General features: G+C 40.9%; 1 protein-coding gene across 1 annotated transcript; it reads right to left on the reverse strand.

Annotated features, from left to right (window-relative positions):
• Positions 1 to 2,810: 2,810 nt before the first annotated feature.
• LOC139714921 (uncharacterized protein C1orf50 homolog) lies at positions 2,811 to 9,704 on the reverse strand. The gene is made up of 4 exons (XM_071626568.1): positions 9,686 to 9,704; positions 5,565 to 5,680; positions 4,475 to 4,693; positions 2,811 to 3,053 (listed from the first exon to the last, which is right to left on the reverse strand). The coding sequence occupies exons 1-4, from the start codon at positions 9,702 to 9,704 to the stop codon at positions 2,811 to 2,813; spliced, it is 597 nt and encodes a 198-aa protein (XP_071482669.1).
• Between the last annotated feature and the right edge of the window lie 6,681 nt (positions 9,705 to 16,385).

The following is a 16,385-nucleotide window of genomic DNA, read 5'->3' on the forward strand; positions in this document are numbered from 1 at the left end:
ATAAAATACTGCAAGTAACAAAGAAACAATTAGCATTGGTGGAGCTATATGTAGAGGTAGGGATGTTTGATCCTAGAATCACTTCTTGCCTGCTCGGATAACTAAGGCTGCGTTTATCTAAAAAAATCTGAGGCAGAATCAAGATCCTAAACGCGTTTGAGGCATTTTCAGGGGTTAGATAAATGTCACCGTGTTTTCAAACGCGTTTATAAACGCCGTTTTGAAACGCCTTTCAAAGGGCGTTTTGAAACACGTTTAAGACCACGATCGCGGTTCTGTGAGTAGATAAACGCAATTTATATCTCAAGGTCAAATCCCAGCTGTTTCCGGTTGTGCTCTCTGCCCATTATTTGTGTGTGACTGCTCAGGAAGAGGAATGTTTGGTGTTATGCAGTTGACCTTTACTTCCCGGGTCAAACGGCGCAAAGCAGCAGCTGCTGCGCAGTGACACCACTCGAATCGCGATTGTATGATGGTTAGATAAACGCGGCTCCGCGAGAATCGTGTGTCAAACCATGTTTGCAACCACCGTTCCAAACGCGTTTTGAAACGTGATTCTCTCTCAGGTTAGATAAACGCAGCCTAAAAGTACTACATAATATTCAGACACCTGCTTCAATGAGGCATGTGACAGCCTACACTTGATATGTAAAAGTATATTAATGTTCATGCACACACCTTTGAATGTTCTGTGCAATCATGGTAAAGAAGATTTTCAGATTTTTACATTTGAACAACTATAAATAAGTTATACTGAGTACAGAGTTTCAGGATTTATAACGATTAGTATGAAAAATAAAAATGTTTTCAAAATTTACAACAAATTGCAATGAACAAGGATGATGACATGGTAGCCTCACCATAAGAATGCACGAGAAATAATGAATATCGTCTGGAATGCCCCTTTAAGAGCATGTGACAGTCAAAGCAAGTTTTTCATTTCCTCAATCGAATCCACATGTTGGGGGGGGGGGGGGGGGAGACATGTTGCAAAGGGGGATATGATGTAAAGACTACTGGTACAATGTACTTCATATTCGGCCTACGATATGCATGTATGGTGCAGAAGATTGTATCTGTGCAGGTAAGGTTCACAAACCAGTCATCTACAATTTTAACATTATTTCATTCAAATATTTGTAAATGAACATTTGTTTCTTACAAAAAATAGGCCTATGTGTGGGCATTATTTACACAGGTACAAAACATCCATAACTGGGTATGAATGAATCTAACTCTAACCCAGATTCCTCCTACAATGTTGCATTCAACACCATTATAATAAAGATATCGCATTTGTAGACCCGCATGTCATCCTCTCCTTATTTGTTACATTTTGTTAGTCACAAAAAATTGCATATATATACAATTCTTATTTCCATGTATGGAAAACTAAAATATTGTTACTTCAGTTTAATCACAAAATTAGAAGCTATTGACCCTACACTGTATATGCTTTAGTTAAACTAGATTTATTTGAGCTCTTCAATGTTCTTTTTAATACTTAGATAAGAACCGGACCTGGATAAGCTCGTTCTTTTTTTTTTTTTTTTTTTTGATGGTTTTGACATCATTCCAACCAATCTCTTGTGACTTTAGGAAGGAGATTGTGTAGTCAAAAGGTAGTACACCAGTACAAGATGGAAGCTACTGTTAGCATCAAAAGAAAATCAGGGCAGCAAAGGTCTATCTTGCATAAAATTATAAAGAATTATACAACACCTACAATGTACGTAGCTATCTGAATTGTTGATTGCTCATCACGTGACATGCAGTTACACGTACCATTGCACGTTGTCATAGTTGAGCCATACAGTTTTGTTCGAGCAAAAATGGATAGCGCACGACTGACGTCATCAATTCACATTGACTTCTGTGTTAAACTCATGATCAACTCGTAGATTATGCACCACTGCATGCCCTTGATGTCATAATAATAATCACACCTATGATGCGTGCACTCAATCAGTTACAAGTGCCCATTCAGCCACTCATTTTATACTTGCAAACTCCAACCGATTGCTTTTGCGTATGACCGACTACTGTGCCACCCAGTCGCCTTCCAAGAAAAAATAATGTCTCCGGCGACACTTTGTGGCGGAGGCATAAAAAAATGGTTGCCATTTCTGAACTAAATTCAGGAATCAGGGTGGACCACATCTGTTGACATCCGAGGTGTTGTGAAGAGTAAATAGTGTACGGTCTTTATTCATGAAATGGAATAAGATTTCGCACTTGGTGAAAGATGAGGTGCACTATTCAACGAGGAAAAGATAGAACGTCCCACCTTTCAGCTCATGCAATATCTTATTCCACCGCACTTCTGACCATTCACTATTTTTATACCAGTAATGATAAATGGGAAGAATATGTGTGGGATGGCCATCCATCATTTTAAACACAATACTTCGAAAATCTTCATGTTCCCAATCATTTTACAAAGAAATACATCTAAATTATCATCTTAAATTACAACATGTACATGTATACATTGCAAAATTGTTCATGGTTTTATAACGTATTCTATTATAAAGATTAATCTCCAGCATCTTGCACATCACAGTACTTGAGAAATTGGGGCATTAGAATCTGTTTGGTTTGGATGTCGTTGCTTTCACTAGACCCATATGGATTCCACAATTTGGATCTCGGAAGAACATTGCCCCTCTCAGCTTAAGTCCAGATATAAATATCGCACAGCATTCTCCAGATGCCCAGCAAAGCAAAGCATGCTGGCATGATGCAGCAGCCGGATGTGACATGTTACCATGGTGACAGGGAAGGCATCCAAGGATAGCATGGTCCTCCTTTCACTGTGTCTCATCCATGTGCTCCGTGACTCTGGCCCCCTGAGATGTCTTGTGCACCTGGGGGATGATGCCCTCAAAGTTCGGCTTCGGGTCGTACGTGATGGCCGTCTGGCTCGCCAGCAGCTTGTCAATGATGGCGATGTCCTCCCCGCGCTGTTTGATGTCTTCTTCCGGTGTCCACGACATGTCGTACTCCAGCTTGTAGCATCCACAGTATATGTGTGGACAGGTGCTTCCCCACTCCTGTGAGAATGCAAATAGTAGCACAAGGCTTTTAAATGTAGACACTGAACACTGAGATACATGAGCTGATTAGTTTCAAGTAAGATACATTGTATCATATCTGCACGGTGCTCCATGATCACCCCACATACATATATCTGTAATATGGATCCATTTTTTTTTTTTCTGTGAAATACATATAAATCAGGGGTGGATCCAGAATTTCTGTAAAGAGGGGGCACCTTTACAAAATTAATGGGGGTGCATGCACACCCCATTTTCTTAAATTTCTTTTGTTAAAAAAAAAAAAATAAGGGGGGGGGGGGAAGGTGGGGCGCACATCTGGTGCGCCCCCGCCTAGATCCACCACTGATAATCCCAGATAAAATGTGATACCTTATTCTATGTTTGCCATACATACATAGAGCATTGGAGTGTATCAGTTTCTTTTGAGAATTGCTATCCAAGAGGAAACGAAATTCCTGGATTTGCTACTTGTGAACGCTAACACCTGATGTAGAAAAATAAAACTGAAGAACTAGGAACTCAAATCTGTGGTCAATGTGTTTCACCATGATCTCTGACTACCGATGGTTAATAAGATTAAGGTAGGGAGGTGAATTTTATCAAAATCCACATTTATGTATTGATTTGCTTTATGTGACCACTAGGGAAGGGATAAATGCTTGTACAAGCAACTACCAGGGGCAGCTATTAATCCCCTCAAAATTACAAGGCAATGCCTGGTGGCACAACTGCTACAGACAGAGGGATTGAACCAGGGACCTCATGACAAATGATAATAATGAAGATGATGATGATAATAATAATAATAATAATAATAATAATAATAATAATAATAATAATAATAATAATAATAATGATAATAATAATAAACAGTGCTTATATACAAATGTAGCACAAAAAACATAGTATACTGTAAAACGAGGAATTTTCGCGTGCATTTTAATTTCGCGAATTTCACGAGCGCCAAGATTCGCGAAATTAAAATGCACGCGAAAGTTCTTGTCTACACTACATGCATTGAATGCCAGTGGCAGTTCGCAAAAATTTCATGCCGCAAAAAAGGCCGTCGACTCCAATTCGCGAAAAATTCATGCCGCGAATATATCATGTTTTACAGTATATGTCCCTACTGTACATGCTCACTAACACTGTTATCATTTTTATCAAGTAATTGTTGATGCTGCTAAGTAGGGCCTACTGTCATCAATTTTGCCAGTTTTGTGTAACAATGGCAATCACGCTCTACAAATTCTGGATTGTTAACAAAACAAAAGAAGAAAACAAAAAAAAAGGTATCTAAATCGCTCCAGAAACTTATAATGCAGAAATTCAATACCTTGCTCTTGGTTGACAGTCAAAGTTTTGCTACAAGTATGCAACAAGATATCAAGAGCACTACTGAGTGCCATACTAACCTCGGGTGACAGGATGGAGAAATACTTCTGCCCTGATTCTCTTTCATACAGGAAGTACTTGTGACCGGGGCGTTTCTTGATGTTGCAGGCGGCGTGGTGGAGATCAGCATCGCGTTTAGCCTCCTCCAACACCTTCTTGGCTTGCTCCTGGAGATGGCGAATCTGATCGGCTATCGTCATCAGCCTGTTTCCCGCGTTGGCTCGCACGAATTCATCTGCCTGTGAGGAAGTGAAAACATTCAGTATCGGTCTCTTTGTTCCTTTGCTTAATAAAATCAACTGTACTGTAATGACGAAATAACGAGAAGCATTCTTTGAGCTTAAATGGGCCTAGAACTGCAGAACTTCTTTAAAAATTATTTCGTGATTGGAATAATTGCACTTCATGGCAAGTCACATATACTCTCTTATTTTCCTGAATTGCAGTATGTTTTCCTTCTATCTAAAAACAAACTATATGTACTCTGTATTCTTGGTCAGGAGAGTGATATGCAACCAATAATTGCAACGAAGCACATTTGTGACTTCTCATCAAAAGTAATGTTCCTGTCAATGGAGTACCAACATAACTTTTGATATCAACTTGTAGCACCCGTAATACTGGTACCTTTAAAAATGGTACTTAAGTTTGCATAATCCATTCTACCTTGATAGAAACTAGATAACTGCATCAAATTGAGAGTGTGTAGGCTATTCTCTTACCATTCTTTTGACTATAATTCTTCTCATCATGTAGAGACAAATACAAGTGGATTCTTTCTTCAAAGTAAAAAAATCGACATGTATTTCTAATTTTAAAAAAAAAATCAAATTGGTTGGTCTCAATCAGTGTGAAATCAGTTATCTGTGTGATTCTAATAGCATAGTGTGGTATATTTTGAGGAATCGATTTTCTGTGAAACAGAGCTAACATCATTTCACGGTGAAAATACTCATTCAGACTGAACTCATTTAAACACGATAAAATAACAAACATGGCGTCTGATCTGTACAGCACTGCCAGAACACATCCTATCACAAGAATCATATTGTAGGGGCTGGGAATGACTGGATGATGTTCCCCTTATTATTGCATCACAATTGAGCTGACCTTTTGAACTTGTCGAGCCAGGTCTACAAGGTCTGTTGGATCCTCTGGTGTGTTTGTTCGTTCGGAATGGACCAGAACTACTCCACTTGGTCGTGCATTGCTCTCAACGAGTGAAACTGAGGGTGATGAGTTTCAATTCAAAAGACAGACAAACAAACACAATATTATGATGTCTTTAAGGTAAGAAGTGCAAGAACTGCAATTATTATCACATGAATCACTGGAGTTACAAAAGAATGACTCAAGAAAAGTTAAACAATAACGATAACCGTACTGGTACTACAAAGACCCAACTATAAAGTGACATTTCTTTGTGACTGCACATCATCTTTAATGATAACAATTTTCAAATATCTGTACACTCACTAGAATCTGAATTTTCAAGGTCAACTCAGGCAAGATCAGAGTCTCCATGTTACAAATGGTACTGGCTAATCTGCATTACTAATCAAATCCTTACAGCATTCACTTCTCATAAAATCAAGTAGGTACAGTGTAGTAATGCATGACAGCTGCAGCTGCCATCGTAATTCTTATGAATAAAACACAAATTATTACATCTTGATGTGAATTCTGCCTATTTTGACCTTCTGTTTTAGACAAACTTTTATTATGCCATGGGTCACTGTCAGAGAGCACACATACATTAATTATACATGAGAAAATAAACGGAAAGATGTTAACTCCGCAAATGCCATGGGTCGTCAGCAGCACACCAGGGATCACCAGTGTTTCGGCCATTTAAGTGCTGTACACCTCCCCCTGGCTGGCCGGTGCTGCGTTGGGATCCCCTTGACAGCACCCCCATGGCATTTCAAAGAGAAAAACAAAAAACAAAACAAAACAAAACAAAACATCACAAAACAAGACAGAAAAGAAAAAGCTTGGCATCAATCACCTCTCCTCACTCCCGAAACACTCTCTCTACACCCCCCTATTCCCACCACCCCCCCAAGCCTTCCCTACTATCCATGCAGATCCTGTCTCCGCTGCCCCACAAATTCTCCTGATCCACCTTTCCCCGTCCCTACCACCTATTCCCATCCCTCTGACCCACATCCTTACCGATCGACCAGCATATCCCCTGCACCCCACCTCCACAGTATGCACCTCCGCTCTCCACCCCCTTTTCTCACACTCCTCCCTCCCTCCCTTGAACTTCATCCGTGTCTAGGCCACCAACTCCTCCAACCTATGGAGGCCATCTTTGACCTGGGTCTCGTTGCCAGACACGATTGTGAGATCATCCATGAAAGCCCTAATCGACGGCACAACCACATCTGCAGCCAGCATCAACCCTTCAATTCTCGGGGCCACACATCGGGTTAACACTTCCATCCCAAGGACAAACAGCAGCGGCGAGAATGGACACCCCATGGGGATGCCAATTTCTAGCGCTTGCCATTCTGTTGTGTAAGTCTGGGTCGTGAATCTCATCCTGAACTGGCTGTAGTAGCTCTGCACCATCTCCCGGATCACCCTAGGGACCCAGAAAAACTCAAGAGCAAAGCTGAGATACCTGTGAGGAACTGATCCATATGCATTTGCAAGATCCAACCAGATGACATCCACATCCTCCTTCTCACGTTTGCACCTCTGAATTGACTCCCAAATCATCTGGACATGCTCCGTACACCCAGGGAAACCTGGTATCCCTGCCTTCTGTATAGAGGTGTCCACAAACTTGTTCTTCATGACAAATCCTGACAACCGCCTTGCTAAGACACTAAAGAGGATCTTACCATCCACGTTGAGAAGCGAAATCGGTCTAAACTGGCCAATGCCTTTGGCATCCCTCTCCTTTGGGATATATACCCCTTCTGCCACACACCAGCTGACTGGAACAATCCGCTCCCGCCATAGCACCCTTAGGATCCGCCACAGCACCCTTCGGACACGAGGACAGTACTTGAACAGCTTGTAGGACAAGCCATTCTGCCCAGCTGCACTGCCAGCTCGGGCCTTTTTAACCACGGCTTCAACCTCCCACAACTTCAACTCACTCAAGTCAAAACTGACCTCTGGCTCCTGTGGCCTCAATAGCCCTGCCACCCCAGTAAAAGGCTCCTCTCTCCTCTCATCACAGTATGTGGCCTTCAGATGCCTCTCGAGCTCTTCCTTCGACACCTCCAAACTTCCTGAAACCCCTTCCTCAAACAACCTCTTTGTGAACCTGTGCGGATTCTTATAGAACTCCCTCCTCTCCCTCCTCCTCCTCCTCCTCTTCCTACACTGATATTCGGCCCTCCTAACATCCCCATACCTCTTCTTCAGGTCCTCATACAAACCCTTCAGACTAGCCCTTTCTCCGTCTGCCTGCCTCCACCTACGCCGCAAGCTCTTCTTCTCCGCCCTCAATTGGGCCATCAACCGCTGTCTCCTCGACCCTGATTTTCCAAAATCCCCCTCCACATTCCCCCCACCTCCACTACCCACAGGCTTTATCCCAAACTCTTCTGCACAAGCCCCATAACACAACCCCTCAAACATACGCATCTTCTTTTCAACACTCCCAGCCAATTCCACTTTCAAAACTCCCGCAAGCTTGATGTCAAAAAGCTCCCACTTCTCACTTCTCGCCGGTGGCCATGCAATCGGCTCCTTCCGCTCAAACACAGCATGTAGAGCATGCTGAGGGTCTCCGGCTCTGTGGTCTGAAACCTGACTGGGACCTCCCACTGTCTCACCCAGCTCATTGCTGGTGCAGTCATGCCCTACTGCCACTCTTCCACAGCTCGTTCTTGCTCTGTGAACTGCCACACCTCTCTTCCCCTTGAACCTCCTCCCGCATCCCGCACACACACCCTCTTGATCTTTGTTCATTGTCGTGAGTCAAAGTACCCGCCCTTTCAGAATCCAGTATGGATTCTTATTCAGCACGACTCAATGCGAAAAAGCGGATGAGGCGGGTGAGTAGCCTTTCAGTCAAGTGGGCACACACTCACCAATAGGGGTGAAAACCCCTCCCACTGCCACCCCTCAGCCCTGGCGCACAGCCCTACGCCGCAAATGGGCCACACTTAAAACCGGTAACTCTGAGGGGCCGGTTATTTGCTTGCCATAGCCATCAGGGTAGCCTTCCCTGATGCCCCACCTATCCGGGGTGTCACTGCTCTATTCGCAGTCGTCACCTGGCCTCTCCCAAGCGTCTCAAAAGCAAGAAAATAAACGGAAAGATGTTAACTCCGCAAATGCCATGGGTCGTCAGCAGCACACCAGGGATCACCAGTGTTTCGGCCATTTAAGTGCTGTACACCTCCCCCTGGCTGGCCGGTGCTGCGTTGGGATCCCCTTGTATATGTCACAGACAAAGTGAAGACATCTTTCTCAATCACAATACTAACGGCAGGTGCTCCCTTGCTCTATTTGCATTTTATTTGTAGTTGTAAATTTACAATTCATTCAGTTGTACTGTCAAATGCTTTGCGATCAGGTTCAGTTTAAACATATTATGTAACACTTAGATGATGTCAGAGTAGACAGAAAAGTTTGTCTGTCTGGAGGAGTTTTATAATTTTTTTTTTCACATTTATGGCTAATGTTCCTAGTTAGTGGCTCTCCTCGGGAGCTCAGTATCGGTGTATGTATAAGAGGGGACTCATTGTTCTTCTTTATAATATTTGAATTTATTTGGCATTTATCATTCCCCTTAGAAGAATATTTACGCCAATTCCATGAAGCCAGATGTAGTCTCCGCGGCCCACCCATGTCCCACCACCCGAGCCACGGCCACGACAAGAAAGATAAATTTACAGACCGATCTCGCCAAATTTTGGTCAATCAATCAAATGTGAAATGTCAGCATTACTGGTCAGACTCGGGGCCGGGTAACAACTTAATTAAAATACATTATGTGATATAAGTTTATCTACATGTTGACTTCTAGTTTATCAGGGCGATAAAGTAGGAAGTATTCTACGACTTCCACACAACATGCTTTGAAATTATAACAGTATAACACCATCGCCCATACCACCATGCAGTTTACACATTTAGTCTTGCGTTCACTTAAACCCAACGACATGGAGAGTGGGTGGGACTGTACAGTGTAGCGAAGGTGGTGGCACGCCTATTAATGCATTACACTTTTGAGTCGAAATACAAAGGATAAGAGAACTTACCAGTTGTAACTTTGCTCATGATGATTGATTTATATCTGGCAATGGCAGCAGTAAATTCAGATAAATTGTCTGCTGGTGATTGCTGTTTAGAGAACGTTAGTTGGTGCCGATATCGGGATTGATAGTGCGAACGCCGCGAATGATATGACAGACGAGATTCCCAAAAGTTGCCCGTACAGCTCACAGCCGTATAAAGCGTAACTGTACATATTGCGTAAGATGTGAATTAGTCTTTAGGAACGGACTTCTTTACAACTTATAAACATTATGACATGAGATTGCGAATAATCTGTTGAAGTTGTTCCAGCTGTTGCTAACTGTTTTACTTGAAAACGATTAGATAAGCCCTTAATCATATATTTCGCTGTAAGGAATGGGTGCTTGATCACAATATAGAGCTTATCAATGCATAACGCTACATCAAGTACTCATCAATGAACCCTATAATAGACTAACTGCATTGCCTAATGTTTGATAGGATCCCTGTACCACACGTGCCTGATCGCGTGAAATGGGAATATGCATTGTACAGTACGGAATTGAGAACTGATTATCATTCTGATAATTCCATGGACAAATACGAAGTTGCAAAACCAGGATTAACAAGACTACACAATCATTTTGCATAGTCTTTAGATGGACTGCTTTATATCATTTTGGGACCAAGTCTTCTTCTATTGTTGGGGACTAATTTGACACTTATGAAACGCAGAGAGTGGTCGACCTAGCAAGTTACTATCATCCGGCAAACGCTCCTGTGATCGTCTTAGTATACAGAAAAGTAAAAAGAAAAAAAAACGAAAAACATGCATTGGTCGAGAACCCTTTCCCATCAAATCATGTATCAGCTATGCGAAGACAACGATAACCTGCGAAAGTATTCCATATACAGTCTAGGCCAACCGAATGTGAGTGCAGATAATGGGAGACTTGTGGAGGAATTTTTAAAAGACCGTTTCGATAAATGTATTCAAATTCTACGAATGCTTTGTTCACAAAAGTTGCCCTTAACAACCACAGTGCGAGCACATGCACTGATGGATCAATCGGGGCTTGCCCTATAAGTACTTATCTATACAGTGGCGGATCCGGGGGGGGGGGGGGGGCGCAACCGGCGCACGCCCCTTTACTTTTCGTTAAAAACAAAAGAAATAAAAAGAAAAAATGAAATGAAACCCGGAAGTGGCACCAGAAATAATTAATTGCGCCCCCTTTACAGAATTCCTGGATCCACTGCTGTACGTACGAATCCCAACATTTCTAGGAACTTAATTAGTGTTTAGCAGGTGAATGGAATGCTTTGATCGTTATGGATCGAGATAGGAAGAGAAACATTCATGATGTAATACATCAGAAGCAGATATGAATTCATTATTAAAATATATGTGGTTATATGACCGATCACTGCTTCTTTAAAACAAAGCACACACTGAAAATCTGTAGCTTAACTGTATATTATTTCAGATCCGTTTTTTTTTTTTCAAATGAAATCTCTACATAATCTGCCACCACCACAACCCCCCCCCCCCCCCACCCCAATTTCACTCAATCCATTATCGTACAAGTTGTGATTTGAACATGGTGCGAATTGTCACTTCGGATACGCAATAGTCGTAATGTTGTCAATCAAACGAACACATACCTCACACGACGAACACATATGGGAAAACAAATATAGTATTAAAAACATAATGAAACGAAAGAAAACATTAATTCACAAACGCAATCCATAAAATGGCGCACATGTGCCATTGAACATAATGACTTGTGCTTCACATCAACCCTGAAATAGAGCAAAGGACTGTAACGCGCATTTTATATTGAAGCCGGAGGAAGATCGGATTGCGAGAGGCCGTCTCAGTTGAACATTCTGTTCCTTTCTTCTATTTATTGGCTTAAAAAAACAACTAAAACCGTCACCTGTGAATGTAGGGTGCCTTGTATCCGTATCAAACCTGTCTATAGCGGCCACACAAGGGAGACGGAAAAAAAGTATACCGTTATAGACACGTGGCCGCTTTAGACAGGGTCTTCAACAAGTTTTTTTTTTTTTTTTTTTTTCAAGGGGCATTGTTTTCAGCGGCCCTATTTATGACAGGTGAACGCTGTAGACAAGTAGCTGCGAAGACAGGTTTAACTGATACGTGTATATTGCGGAACGAATAAAGGCCATTCTAAACAATTATGTATTAATTATGGCCTCATCGACCCTATCAAGTTGTCATCAAACAACCATTCCTTCAACATTCGTCAATCTTTATGTCCTATATGTCTGATTCAGCATCTTTGTTTTGATGATAAGTGATAGGCCTGTTCATGCGTTCAATGGGTCCAGTCGCGATATACTTTCACAAAAAGTGTATTTGCATTACTAGTATGTTATTGTCTTGTAAATGTTAGCAGCGTGCACAAAGCACTGTATATAGGCCCTATATGACGATGCAGGCAGGCTGTTTTTTTCCATCCACAGGATGTATATTGAACATCCGCCTGTGAACTTCCATCGCGGTACGGTGATACACTGACTTGGTGTAAGGAAATATAACAATGAAGTCATTATCTTTCGCAGAGACCAAAAGAACAACAACATATAACAACACACTAAACAACAAACATAAAAATTTGGGGCTATGAAATCATCCACTCCATCAGTTATATTTTAATATATCGTATAGATTTTGATGCAACATGTTGCATGCTTTTTGTTTTGCAACGTTCTGTTACATAGTCGAAACCTAAATATGGGGTGACAGCTCCATTTGGCTTCATAGTGGGAGACAATGAAATCTCACTCTCACACACACACACACACACACACACACCCAAACACACACACGCATCCACACAATTAAACAAAGAAAGAGCCTGATGGAATGTTTTAGCTTCGATTTGTTTGACAAGCCAATTTTCCGGTTTGCCGGAGCATCTAGGACACGTCCAATATCCATACTATATTTTGCTTGCTTTTTGTCAAATCATGTGATTATCAGTACACCAACATGTCTTTTTTCATTGGGAGTGTGTTGGAATGGAAGACCTTTCAACTAATGACGGCATACATAGAGCGAAAAAAAACAAACAAACCACGAGATTATGACGGAATAAAATTGATACGTGTGTACGCATGTCAAGTATCAATGCCCCAAGAGATCTCACTGAACTAGAATTCTCACTAATTCCATACACCCGTCATCATTTTTTTCTCTCTCTCCCGCTAGGCCCTCATCCCCCCGCCCCCATCACCCCCCCCCCCTCTCTCATGAAAACATTAGGCCCTACGTCATTTCAAAACATTTCATTCATGAACGGAGGCGTCAAATTAATCTACGGACTCGCTCTCGTGACAGTAGATAATGGAGGAAGCGATACTGCGAGGAAAAGATTTCCCCGTGGTATACTACAAAACATGAGTCACTATGTTGTCAATGCATGTACCACATCATACAGTCGTTCCACGCATCCATAATTCACCATCAAGACTAAAGGGGTGGTATAAGGTGGAGATGGGGATTTAGTTTTTAACTTTTGCGAGATACAAACCACTTATGAAAGTTTACAGAGCATAATATTCAAACAGGAATTCAAAGTTTATTGGTTGAAAATCGGTTTTGATATGGTCGAGATATCCCGACCAAAAACAAAACAAAACAACAACAGAGTAAAACAAAGCAATCATTATTAAAATGTGGGTCCAACCTTTCATTATCATTGTTTTTTGTTAAGATATCTCAGCCATTTTAAGACCAATTTTCATCAAATAAACTTTAAATTCCTCTTGGAATTACAATCTCTTCCGTATTTTCTACGAGGTCTCTCACTACCTCGCAAAAAAGTCCGAGACCCGAAGCCAAGTCTCAACCAATACTATACCATCCCTTTCATAAGGGCCTTTGCGAGAAAGCTAGAAAATACATAGGAATTAAAGTTTGGAAGGATGACAATGGAGTCCACTCAGAAGACCGAAAGGATTTCATGCTGAATATCTTAGCATCTTTATTCATAGATATTTAAATAATTTCTATCATGCTACATAAATGAATAAAAATGTTTGTTTTTCATTGCATTTAAGGCTCAGTTCCTCAATGTAACATTTCTTTAGTAATTATGTGCAGTGCACTCCTGCAGTGGCGGATCCAGAGGGGGGCGCACCAGGCATGTGCCCCCTCTTTATTTTCTTTTAAAACAAAAGAAAAGAGAAAAAAATGGGGGGCGTGTAAATTTTGCAAAGGCGCCTCCCCTTTACAGAATTTCTGGATCCACCCCTGCTTCTGTTTAATGAATACGGTTATAACAAGATCTCGGAAGCAATGAAGTAAAATTCAGGGCCCAGAACTATCAGACAGATATCTATATACAGTTATTTGTTCGGATATAACGAAATTTCGATACATAACAAATACTCTGCTTGTCCCTAGGACTTTGCTACATAGTTGCCTGTACCTGCAAATTATGCACATCAAATTTTTGCCCCCTGTCGTTCCAAAATCTACTAAAACATTTGGGGAGAAAGAGCCTTTGCATAGTGGGCCTTCCTCAAGGGACAGCCTTTCTGAAGACGAGAAAAGGTAAATCACCTGATTCTTTGAAGAATCGAATCAAGACTCCCTGTATACACATTAACTTTTTTTGTGTGTTTTTGTACATGGGGCATTGGACAGTGTGTACATCAAATTTGGTGGAAATACTGTATAACGAGGAATGTTAGCGTGCATTTTAATTTCGTGGGCGCCAAGATTTGCGAAATCAAAATGCACACAAAATTTCTTGTCTACACTACATGCATTGAACGCCAGTGGCAATTCGCGAAAATTTCATGCCACGAAAAAGGTCGTCGGCTCCAATTCGCGAAAATTTTGTGCCGCGAATATATCATGTTTTACGGTATGGACTGAGTCTGGCCATGAAGACTAGCATTCATCTGGTAGCTATAGCTGAAGTGTATGAGCTGTGAGTTATTCTCCCCTATTCTGGATGAGAAAAACACATACAAACAATAATGTACACACTATCAACTTTGGTGGCCTGATTGGACCACAAAAACTTCAGTGGCCCCAGAAACAAACATTTCAGCAGCCCCATCAGGCCACTGCTATAAATATTGAGTCTTAAATGCTTAAAGGCATAATCTACTATTTGCAGATGAAACAAACAAACAGCATTAGTGCTTCAAAATAGTACTAAAATGCGAGTTAGGGCTAGAAACCACTGTAAAAATTTGAATCTGTATAATCGATGTTAAGTGTTGTTAAATACACAAAATGTGAACGATAGTTATAATAAAAATGTTTCCAGGCTAAACCGTCTACAGTTACGGCTTATTGAGAAAAACACTGATATCTTCTTGTATTTCAGGCTTTATTGCGAAAATTTTATATGGTAGGATGTTATGTGATACAGTGTACAACAGACCTACTCATAAGCTTCAAACGTGATATCTTGAACATTTTTGAAATCACTGCTCCCAAAGGTAAACAGGACCTTTAAATCCTTGTGTCAATTCTGTATTCCTTGAGTTGTTCTTTGTCTACTGCACCTTGAGCATTCTGCAGAATGTATTTGGTGCATTGCCATTGCAAATCATTTAAATGATCGATATTGCATTATTAATGCTCAGAATCTGAGTATTACAAACACTGATTTCTTTGTTTACTTGTCACATATCTGGTAAGGCACTAAGCAAGCAGCTACAATTCATACAGTACAACATATGAGCAAGTGGCATGAAAATGTTATTTGTTACTACTGCTTACAATGAGAGAGAGAGGGAGGAAAAAAAAAGAGAAACCTTATAGGCAAGACAAATTAAGGTTACTTGTACACTATGCAATTAAAATACAATGTATTAATCGAATGATTTTCCCATTCAGTGGGACATTGAGAGATAGAAAAAAATTTGAATTCAGGCTAGTACTGTCAAACTTTTCTTGGTACTAAGTCAATAAAGTTCACTTAATCAGGGTTTACAGAGTACAACATAATCACCATCACTTTAATTTGCATATACTGATGTATATTTTGTGTGTCTCTGTGTGTGTGAAATTTCTACAATGTACAACATTCTGTTTCAGACAACTGAATACATGTGGAATGGTTCTTCAATTTATATTCACTGAAAATCATCACATAGCATGTAAAACAAGATTTAGGCAAAATGGCAAGCATGAACCAATGTGAATACCCAAATAAGCAATAAAATATCGAGTTATCCTTATGCATATAATTACTAGTATTTATACATATACGAGACACTCTATATTTCAAAACTAAATTACCATGAAGTTTTACTTCACACTTCATGCACTGTAGCTAAATTCCACAATTCCGTACTACCGCTGTCAGGCCCGTACCCCCCCCCCCCCCATTGCCCCCTAAAATAAAAGAAATACAAAGAGAAAGATGAGTTGCGGAATCCCCGTTTGAAAAAAAAAAAATTAAAAGGGGCTTGTGAGCTTGTGTGTAGTGGCACCAGACAACCTTTTTTTTCTTCTTTCTTTTGCTTGTCAGCCGATGAATCCCGGAAGTGGCACAAAAAACGCAAAAAATTGCACAGGTGAGCTTCTTTGGTTTTTTTTGCTTGCTCGTTACCTGATTAAACCCGCAAGTGGTCCATTTTTTCCAATTCTGAACCCCCCCCCCCATAAAAATCCTAGTTTACAGGCCTGACTGTTAACAAAAACAACAGTTCAATTTGAAACGAATG

The sequence above is a fragment of the Diadema antillarum genome, unplaced genomic scaffold (assembly GCF_040938485.1).
Source record: "Diadema antillarum isolate AM-2024a unplaced genomic scaffold, OU_Dant_1.0 seq00002529_RagTag, whole genome shotgun sequence".
NCBI lineage: Eukaryota > Metazoa > Echinodermata > Echinoidea > Diadematoida > Diadematidae > Diadema > Diadema antillarum.